General features: G+C 39.8%; 1 protein-coding gene across 1 annotated transcript; it reads right to left on the reverse strand.

Moving 5' to 3' along the window:
* Window positions 1-3,148: 3,148 nt before the first annotated feature.
* On the reverse strand, window positions 3,149-7,088 carry zgc:101785 (uncharacterized protein LOC450032 homolog). Its single transcript, XM_035524236.1, has 12 exons — window positions 7,074-7,088; window positions 6,813-6,897; window positions 6,283-6,371; window positions 5,956-6,069; window positions 5,400-5,490; window positions 4,893-4,972; window positions 4,693-4,731; window positions 4,129-4,213; window positions 3,821-3,928; window positions 3,639-3,694; window positions 3,414-3,521; window positions 3,149-3,208 (listed from the first exon to the last, which is right to left on the reverse strand). Exons 1-12 carry the CDS (start codon window positions 7,086-7,088, stop codon window positions 3,149-3,151), a joined length of 930 nt encoding a protein of 309 aa, XP_035380129.1.
* Window positions 7,089-11,576: the final 4,488 nt, after the last annotated feature.

Raw genomic sequence — 11,576 nt, forward strand, 5'->3', positions numbered from 1 at the left:
CTTCGGCTTACTTATTATTGATCTGGACCCATACCTTTGTAAAACTGCTTTGTGATGTGTGCTGTAAAAAGTGCTATATAAATACATTTGACTTTGTTTGAATTATTCCGCTGACTCATGAGAAAGGGCCTCAGGACTCTACTTGCAAAGTGCTCTACTACAGCCAAAATATACTACAAATACAAGAATTGTTTATTTTTTAAACTTATTTATATAGCACTTTTTACAACACACATCACAAGACTATCAGAGGAACAGTTTGGAGAACTATGGACTAATGAAGCTAATCCTAGTACATGATGAAGCAAGTATATCACAGGAATTATTCAATACAAACAAGAACAAAAATTATTCAGAAAGGATCTCCAAAGAAGGGTGTGTCATTTTGATGTCATTTGTAGACAAAATATAGCCAAACATTTTAATTCACCTCTTAAGACTTTAATATGTCCAAATAATGTAGTATTATGGTAGCAAAATTAAGGAGATGGACAAATGAATTGAATGTACATCAAAAATGGGAGTTCATTGTTCAAATTCATTTGGAGCTCACTGTACCATGTCTCTTATTTATGGCATGGCTCAGATAAAATTCCCTCTATTTTGGGATGTGTAAAATGATCTGGAAGCTTTTGTAAATGTGAAGTGACGTTACTCTCATTTAACTTTCTCGGGTGTGTCCTGAGCAGTGTATATGGCAAGAGATACTGCATTTCTCTGGGGCACATCTAATATTGTGTTTAAGGAGCGTTTGTGATCTAACAGGTGGCCGTCTGTGCAAAGGGGAACCGTCGGAGGGATTTTTTGGTCTGTCCTCCATGCCATGTGTCTCCACGCCATGAAATTACCCACTCTAGGACATTGCATCCTGGCCTTCATGGCCTCCTCTCTGGTACAGGTAAACCACAAGGCTGCCGGCCAACCAGACCATTGTATGTACACATTATGTTTAGTAGCAAGACAGGATTTCATGAAATTAATATTCACTTGGAGTACACAAAGTGCAGTATGGTTAGTGCTGGCAAAGTGATCCGTGTTTGGTTTTTGTAAATATTACCAGAGAGTCTGTTCATTGTAACAAATATTGATTTTCAGAAATATACAATAATGTGTCCAGTAATGAAATTCAGTGGACAAAGAAAAAACATTCTAAAAATTGCATCTGGCATGTATTTGTGTTTACAAAATTTGAAATAAAACTGAGCTGTAAAGTAATCAAAAACAGCTGACCTACCCTGCTCTGTGATTTATACTATGCCAGCATTTAACACTAGTGCTAATTTTTGGTGTCTGTCATAATATTTTGTACTTTTTTTGAAGGTTATCATTTTTACTTCGTCTTTTGCTTTGCTGTTGATTATTGTAACCCTCTTTGTATTTCTTTCCTCAAGTGGCTTTTGCTGTTTGGCAGGGTGCTGTTGTAAATATGAATGAGTTCTCATCGGCTTGCCTGAGCAAATTAAAGGTTAGCTGAACTTGTTACGAACTTAGCCCACTTTCTTCATGGAATATAACAGCTGTGGTTAATTCAACAGCAAAGGCAAGGTCATCAACAATGACTAATTCCACAGTGACTTTGGTGGTAGTTAATGTGATGATTTCAAACACCACTAATATGATGCCACATAATGCCACCTCAGTGAAGACTTCAAACACCACTAATATGATGCCACATAATGCCACCTCAGTGAAGACTTCAAACACCACTAATATGATGCCACATAATGACACCTCAGTGAAGACTTCTGACAGCACTAATATGAATGTTGTTGTGAAACCTTCTTATATCTGACAGTGATACATGAAAGTGATATCAAAATATTTTTAGATTTTTATTTAATATATAAATACTTCTTAGTTATGTATTTATCTTATACTTATATATATATATATATATATATATATATATATATATATATATATATATATATGTTTATATATATATATATATATATATATATATATATATATATATATATATATATATATATATATATATATATATATATATATATATATAAGTATAAGATAAATACATAACTAAGAAGTATTTAAGATGTTTTTATTATGTGTCACGGTACACCAGGCACCAAGCCTAGGGACACACGCACACTGACACACACGCACACACACACTGCACCTTTACTGCCAGCATGTTTGTTTTGCATTTTCCTGTTGTTCATTAACCAGCTTGTTGCTGGACTCATTTGAGTTAAGGAGAACAAAGACTCTCTGCACTCATGTCTCACTCTCTCCCTGGTCATGTCACAATATGTATATATTTACAATATGTAAATATATGCTATATATTTTTATGTATTTAACTTAAACACAAATACATTTAGTACTTTGTTTTAGTATAATGCAGGTATTGTGAAAATAAACAATGAATGCATATATGTAGACATGTCTGCCACTGTATGTAACCATACTTTTGCTATTGAAATGTTGATTATGTTATTTCAGGGTTTATGCTTGTGACGGAGACTGCCACTTAGCAAGGCTAAATGGGTACTCTGGCTGTTAAATGGGTACTCTGGCCAGGAAACTGCTCTTTGGTCTGGTGGTCAGAGCTCATGTTTAACTACTGTCAGACCCGTGTTTGAGTCCTGGGTAGGGTGGCTGTTTTCAGCCTTTGTTACAATGCTTCATTAACTTCTAAGGTCAAGGCAATGTGAAATTAAAACTTATCATTTCATCTGATAAAAAAAAGGTTCAGTTTTAAATACTGGGTAAAAAGAAGCAGGGTGATACTACAGTATAATTTGGTAATACTAATGATTGTGGTAATGCTGAGTTTGTTAGCACAGTAATCACAAATTATAGTTCTGTTGGTGCTACAATGAACACCAGTTATCATACTAATGATTTGTGCATTTAACACTGACATGTGGTAAGAGGGACCAAAATACGTTAGCATTAGCAAAGCTGCACGACCATTTCTTCACCAGGCTCACGTGTGTAGACGAGCTCATGAGCAGAAGGTGCTTTTTGCTTTCTATGCAGTAATTCAAGACAAGCATTCAACATTATACTATATGGAAGTATTTTTACTTTTTGTTTACAAGTCAGTTCAAAGGTTTTGTTTACAAGTCAGTTAAATATACCAAATAAACCATTAAATATGTGATCCACCTTCATAACCTCATTAGTCTTCGGCACGGCATATAGCTAACAAAGCATACTGAAGCTCTCCTGTGAACTGCTTCTGTCAAGAGAATGAAAAACAGAAGGAAAAACCTATTCTGTCACACAGCAAAGATCACTCAATTTTAGTTTAATTTATTTTCAATTCACACAGCACAATGTCGGAATAATCATACACTTTAAGTGTGTGTGTGTGTGTGTGTGTGTGTGTGTGTGTGTGTGTGTGTGTGTGTGTGTGTGTGTGTGAGAGAGAGATGTGTAGAGACCTGTAAAGCAGTGTAGAGGGAGGTCCCGGCCTCCTGCTTGTATGCAACCCGTACAGCTACTAGATCCTCCTCGCTGTGAGACACCATCACTCCCTGGACCACTGGCCACTGCCCACATAACACAGCAGGTGTTAAGTAATGTATCTGATGTTCTGTCACCACATATTCTTTCATTATTCAAATCTTTATGGTTGCCTGTGTAACTAACAGTATAGCAGGTATTACCTTCATAGTTCGGATCCGCTGGGCCAAGTATAGATCTGAGTTCTCTATGCATCGCACTAAGAAGAAATGAAGAGAGGAATTTGGGTGGCTGTCCATTAGACACACGTACTTAACTGATCTCTCTCACACATACACACACACACACACACACACACACACACACACACACACACACACCACACCTAGAGTTTCCAAGCCCAGCCTGAAGTCTCCAGAGAAAATTCCTCCAAAGTGTTTCTCTATAATTTCACTCGCAGATTGGCCTTTTTCAGCCTCCAGGTAGATTAACACTGAAACGCAGTGCACATTCGTCAGTCAGTAACAACATAACACCAACATTATTTGGACCAGGGTTCTTACTTTCAAATCCCTGAAGGTCTCAGAATTACCTATTCTAACACATCTGATTCATCTGATCAGTTTGTCATTAAGAACACCACACCGAGGTGCCCCCCCCGGACTAGAGTTGGAGAGCCCTGGTGCACAGTACCATTTCTGAGATGCAGTGGATCTCTTGTGGTGAGAATTCGGATCCACGCGTCTGCCTTCTTGCCATTGAGCTCCTCTGATAAGGCCTATAAAGCATCAATAACATGTTGCAGTCAACATTTTAACATGTGGCAGTCTTGCCCTCTGACCTTTATGATTGGTAAGCCTGTGAATTTCAAGTGTTGAGGAAATGATGAGGCTGACTGACAGATGTTATCCCGGTCAGCAAGTATTTATGTTATTTATGTCAGCCTTTGGTACCATAAATAGCTAATTATAAATTTCACTGCTGTATACTATGTAAAAAACAAACAACACGGCTGGCATCCACTGGGTGCTCAGCAGGATACTGGCATGAACTTCAGATCCGGGACATCCAGCGTCACTGGCCAAACAGACGCAAAGTCAACATTCCGTGCCATTTAGCACGTTATCTGAATTATGCTTGTGAAAGAAGAGAAAAAAGAGAGAGAGAGAGGAAATGTCACCTTGACCACTCTTGTTAACTTTATGCAACAAGGAGGGAAGTGCGCAGACAAAGCGTACCATAAAGTCGTATACCTACCTTCACATCCTGTTCAAGCAGAGCAGGCTGGCATTCCTTCTAGAGGGAGGAAAGGTGGAGGAAGTGGGAGACGGAAACTGGAGTGAGGGAGAGTATTTCATCTTTTGATGACCACCCCTGTTATTGTAATTATCACTTCATTATCTGTGCAGATAAAGCACTACAAAGCCTTGTTTGTGAAACCTTGTGACAAAGCTTACCTTAAGCAAAGCTACAAGTAGCCTGCTGAAATCTCCACTTGTGTCACTGACCAAGTCTTTCTCCAGATTGCGCTTAAATTCTGCCAAATATGAAACAGTTTCAGTGTGTTACATACATGCGTTGCCTGCCTTGTGAAATAGTTTATTTCCAAATATTTTACTTAATTTCCAGAATGGTTTAATTTCCAAAATGTGCATGGTTTCATATCATATTGTTAAATGTTATCATTCTGTTATCACACTTGCAACACAAGATTATAATTTACTGTAATGTTCTTTGCAGTTTTACAGTAATTAATGGTAAGAACACATTTATTAAATGGCTCATATGTTCATGACCTAATGCCAAACACCACAAATTATACAACTGTAGGCCTATTATCTTAAAGGCTGTCTAACGGCCTGATACAAGTAATAATTCTATCTAATAATCAGAATTATAGCTCATAATCATTAGAAAATGACTGTGTTCATAGGTCTGTCTCTGTTGACTCTAGAGCCCCCGACCTTTATTGTAAGTAGCTGTGATGTTTGAAAGCTGTTGTGCTGTCCTTGTACACAAGATCTCTAGCAGAGTTTCTTCATCAGTACCAAGACCCTGTGTACTCACACACACACACACACACACACACACACACACACACACACACACACACACACACACACACACACACACACAATATATATATATATATATATATACACAGAAGGACAGAAGTCCTTCATCAGCTCTGCAAGTAAAGTGCACTTTGAAGCAATTTCTTTGCACAGCTGATGAAGGACCTCTGTCAAAAATGTTCTGTTTCTGTGTACACAGAGCACACAGAGTACCCAGAGTACACAGAGTTTTGGACAGCTCCTTCATCAGCTGTGCAAACAAAATGCATATGTCTATATATATATAAAATATTGTGTCACCCTTCCATTGGGTTGTCTTATTTTTCTCACACTCATTCATCTACCAGAGGCCTAGGAGGTTGTACTAGTAGGGTGAGACAGGAATATGACAGAAATATGACAGGAACATGTCAGGAACATGACAGGAATATGAATGATCTCTGACCTCCATGGCTTGCCGGAGGCGATAAGCCTCAAACTGCTCAGGGGGCATCATCAGAGAAAGCATCAGGAATTCCAGATTCCCAGACAGCACCTTCCTTAGACCAGCTTTCAGGTCCTGTAAAAACACACACACACACACACACACACACACACACACACACACACACATACATACGCACATGCGCGCAAAAACAAAGGCAAACACACACAAACACAACAGGAGATTGCATAATTATGCACAAACTCTTACATTGCACATTGCTCTCTTAGAGGCATATATGATTTAATCATCTGTATAATATTCAGTTGTTAAAATGGCGCTGATTACTTTCTGAGTAAGGTTCTGGTAGGCGGTGTTCAGTTTCTGTCTCTGATCATTGCTGCGGTTGGTCAGGATCCTCACCAGACTGTGCACATCTTTATAAATACAGCACAACAACTTGAAATTTGCCCTACACATGAAATACAACTAAAAGATGTGAAAAATTGTACTTTTTATTTATATTCAAAGTTTGCCTTATTTAATGTCTTTACCATCTTTTTGTGTTTTATAAAAGCATATATTTCAAATGTAGTGGCCTGGACTGGACTGCATTTCCAGAAATGGAAGCAGAGGTAACCAATGTGCATGTTAGCATGGGCACTTTTGTTTTATGATTGATTAGAGGGCCTGTCATTGCCTGTCTAGTAAACCACCTGCTAGCTGCATCAGTCTCAGTAAAGGAGTGTATCATCAAGAATTGCTATTACAACTATAAAGGCCTGACCTCTGTTAGGAGCCCTGCTAGTATGTCATTGGTCCTCCTGGTAATCACCGGTGCTCACCGTCGGTTAAAAGTTTAATTAGCTGACACATACCTTTTCGCTCAAGGGCAGTCCGGATGTCAGCAATATCCCGCTCAACATTGAAGTTTGGGAATGCGTGCACAGTTCCCAGAGTGTTCTGTCACATGTTATAAGTAGGTGAAGGAGTATGTGAAGGAGAAGAAGAGAAGGCATTGTGTAAGGGTTACTGTCTTTGGACATTAATGGAACCTTCTAGCACTTATTGTTGGTATTCTACTTATTGTTGTTCAGTATTGTACTTGTGCTCATTTTGTAATTCCTTCTAGGTGTCACCATTAACTCTTGCATCTAGCAGTATCCTAGATCAATAGTATATTAGACTCTAACCTATTGTAGGGGCTAGGATGGATTCTATGAGTAGGTGACAAAGCACTTTTGTAAGTCGACCTGGATAAGAGCTTCTGCTAAATGCCACAAGTATAAATGTAAAATGTAGGGCAGGGCTGTGCCTAGCTCTGCAGTTGACTCCTGCAGAATTTAGTGAGCTCCTATATAGCACCTCCTAGACCTTCTGAACCACTTTGCTCTCACAGGTGATGAAGGACTTCTGTCTGAAACATCTTGATTCATTTGACGATTTTCTTTAAATGTATCATTAAGTTACTATTACTATTACGTTTACCAGTCCACTTTGAACTTGACTACTTTATTTCTGCTTCAGATTTTCCAGAAAGGCTACTCACCTTTGCACGCACAGATTCAGTTAAAATGAGACTAGTATCCATGGAAACTCACTTATCTTAAGAGAAGAGAAATCAAAAGCATAGAATAGGTGAGATTCCTGGAATACCAAACACGGTTGAAGAACAGTGATTATTATCATTATGTTAGTTCTCATACATCTAATACTTACACCTAAAACATAGCACATAATTTTGCCAGACTACTCTATTGTGCAGGTAACAAAAGAAATCACACTTATTGTTATTATAGATTATTATAGAATGAACCTGAGCATATACAGACTACTACTGTTCAGAGAGAGAACTAAGCAAACATTCATTTTTAAAATTAAACACACTGGCTTACTCATTTTTTTCTACTAATTAAAGCAAAACACCAAAAGCAATTTTAAACCATATGGGCACAGACAGTTACAAAGTAACAGGCTAAACAATACAGACATAGACAGTTGTAACAGGCTAAAAGTTGTGACAAAATAGAACGAGTGTGAAAATGTTTACCTGCTGCAGTCACTAGAATAAGACAGGTGTGAGGTGAAAAACAGGGACGAGATTGTGAGCAAGACTATCAGTTCATCTTAGTCAACTGAAACCGCCCACGAAAAGCATCTCACAAAAGTACTACAAACTGAACAATTTCAACATTACCATGACGGACATCTGAAACAATAAACGTCTCCAAATGAAGAGTGCCATGGGCCTTTTAGCAGGGCATCGGATGAAACTGTTAAGATCTTTACTTATATCGTTTATATGGCTCTTAAATAGCAGCGATCTAAAACATTTTATTGAAAACTACTTAATGCAGCACTTGTGGCTTTCATAATATTTTGTGAGCACATAATGTTATGTAAAATGATTTGATTTATGCTGTTTGAATTTATTAAATGATTTACTGTGAGTAGGCCACTGTCACGCTCATAAATTCAGAATTATTCAGTCAGAATTATTTTTCTTTAACCAAATTTATGAAATTTAAATCAAGGTATTCTTAAGCAGGAAGTGCCCGCACCTCAAGTGCTCGTTGTTTGTGCCGCGTGTAGAAGACAGATCAGTTTGCAATGTTTGGCTTAGTGTCATGCTCCACAGCTCCTACGCAGACAATGACATAATGGTCTGAATACCTTAATACCAGAACAATAGGCACAAAGAGTTGTTCACACTCCCTAATCAGATCAGATATCTATTTACTGGCTGTGGCCTATAAAATAGCATACATGCCACGGTGCTAAAAGACAACTTTGACATAACGAGAAGCATCAGAATTCTCACAGAGAAACTGCCTTGGTGTAAACGTAAATGCAATGGCAAAACGATGAGGGCAATGTTGGGGAATTTAAATGGGTGCGAATGCTCAGAAAGTGCCCCAGTTGGTGTCTTGCATCCGCAGCAGCTGAAAATGCCAGTAAGCGTAACCTGAGGATAGCAGAGATAACAAAAGAGCAGAGCTTGGCCACTTTGACCTTCTCACGTCATTTGAGATGCCATGGGATGGATCTCTCGTGGCGTATGGTGAGTGGTGAGTGCTCCGCAGTTATGGAACACTGCTGGGACTTGGTGGCATCACCCTGGATCTGGTGGCAGTAGGAATTATATGGCAGCTCGTGGGTGCTGCCACCATATCCCCTGCTGTTCTCGCTATTTGGAAAAACCAGACAAATTCCCTCTTGACTGAATGGACAGAATAGTCCTGACAAGGACTAAATATGTGATTTTTAAAAAATGTAAAGTGTAATTATTTTTATCGAGGTTAATGGTAGGGTTAGAAACATATGTGTGACCTCCTTGACATGAGATTTAAACAAGTGTGTGTGTGAGAAAGAGAGATTGTGAAAGAGACTGTGTCAAGGGGCTAAACAGAGTAAGTTGCAACAGAATGTGGTTGAACTACTCTTACCAGTGTCTGCATAATACAGTGTTACTCATGCAGTTCCGCCCCACCTTCTGGCTGGCATGGCGCCTCCACACAGATTCTATCACACTGCATTTATGGATTTTTGAGTCAACTCCCACACTGGGATGTAGCTGGACAGAACTACTTGGCCTTCAAGTGCAGGTCACCATTTGACCTTGTAATCTGCAGAGTTGGTCTGCCTGGCAGCTCACATCAGGAAGAAAGCAACAATCCCAGTTTCATGTCAGTCAGGTTTTGATTTTTGAAATGTGTTCTCATCTCTCTGTATTCCACTGTGGTGTCATTCAGGCTAGGGGGTTCTTCAGCAACCCCTGCAAATAGTTCTGCACTCTCAAAAAACATTCCTATGATTCTATTTCATACATCAATTTTACTATTCGACAGAAAATTTGCATTTTGTAGTTCCATGCATTTCCTGAGAACTTCATATATATATATAGGTACAACACATATGGTATGGTAAGGGGGAGCCAGGCTGCCAGGTCCGAGGGGAGATATCCTCATCATCATCCCCACATACCAAACACTAAGCTGCTGTACAGCTGCTGACCTGAGACTGAAAATCATGGCTAATGCTGCCTTAAAATCATGTGAATGCAGCCCTAAAGACAATCACTGTGACCATCACTGAAACCAACAAGCTGATATATGCCACAGCAACATTGATACTTGAGATCCTTTGCTACAAGATGAACACCATCAAGGAGCAGTATCCTCCATGGAGAAGGACGTTGGAGACCAAGATAAAGGCTATACGAAGAAAAGTCAGCCAGCTATCAGAAATGCAGAAAGGCACTGGAAGGTACATGAGAAGTACAAGCTTTCCATAACTGAGGCCAAGCTGTCCATACCTGAGGCAAAGATTAACAGCTCTGGCTGCCTGTCTGAAGTGATAGGAGTTGAAGCCAGTTGTGAGCCATCCAAAGTGTACTCTCCATGGCAGGGCAAAAGCATATGAACAGATCCACCAAAGCTGTAGACATCACATATGGGAGAAGTAAGAATCACACAACAACAATGGCCAGTGGTTAGAGAACCTGAGAGCTGACCACAGAAATCTCCCTGAAGATGATCCAGTAACCATCACACTAGCAGACATACAAGAAAGGGTCTCAAGCTCGAAAAATTGGACAGCTCCAGGCCATGATATGACTATGACAAGAAGCTGACTCGCAGCACAAATGAACCAGCTGCTAATGGATGGAGCTCACCCTGAATGGTTTATTGAAGGTTGGACAGTCCTTCGAGAGTCATTCGAGACTGTAAGCCCAGATAGACCAACCTGTGCACTGTCTGAAATTATTACAAGAAATCCTATGATTCAGTGCCCCACACATGGATCCTAGAATGCTTGAGGCTGACTCTAAGAGTCTTCATCAAGAACTCGTAGAGCAGTGGAAGACAACATCAAGCCAATGATATGAGTTGGTGCAGTAACCATCACACTAGCAGATATCCAAGGAGATGACTAAGGAGATGCATAGGTCTGAACCCCCTCAGTAAGATCATCACCAAGAGTGGCTTTGGATACCGGCTGTGGAATGGAGCAACCATCAGCCATCTCCTGTAAATGGATGACACCGAGCTTTATGCCAGAAGTGAATGAGACATGGAGCCATGGTTACAAGGAGAGGGACGGTGGATAGAAAAGAGGGGATCACACTACCAGGGGGTAATATAACAGATGTTGAGGGCACCTATAAGTACTTTGGAAACTCACAGGTAAATGGGAATCATGAAGAAGCCACAAGGAAAGCAGCTACCTGCAAAGAGTGAGGCAAGTCCCGTGAAGTCAGCTGAATGGGAAAAACAAGATCTGAGCTATGTACACCTGTGCCCTGCCAGTCATCAGGTACCCTGCTGGCATAATAAGCTGGCCTAAGGTGGCGATAGAACAACAAGACATGGAAACTGCTCATAATGCATGGAGCGTTTCAAATCCAGTACTGTGAGACTGGCCACTAAGCAGAGGGACTAGTGAGCATCAGAGCCACTATCCAGGATGAAACAACCAAGATCCAGGAATACACCAAGATAATGGCCCCAAGTGACAAAGTGAGTAGTGAGTACTTCAGACAGCAAAAACCCAGAGAGGATGGAAATGAGGAGGAATAGGGACCATCATGAGAGGAAAAACCCCTTCATGGTATGTACCACTGGCAGAGAGTGGAATTGGCT

The sequence above is a fragment of the Electrophorus electricus genome, chromosome 1 (assembly GCF_013358815.1).
Source record: "Electrophorus electricus isolate fEleEle1 chromosome 1, fEleEle1.pri, whole genome shotgun sequence".
Lineage (NCBI taxonomy): Eukaryota > Metazoa > Chordata > Actinopteri > Gymnotiformes > Gymnotidae > Electrophorus > Electrophorus electricus.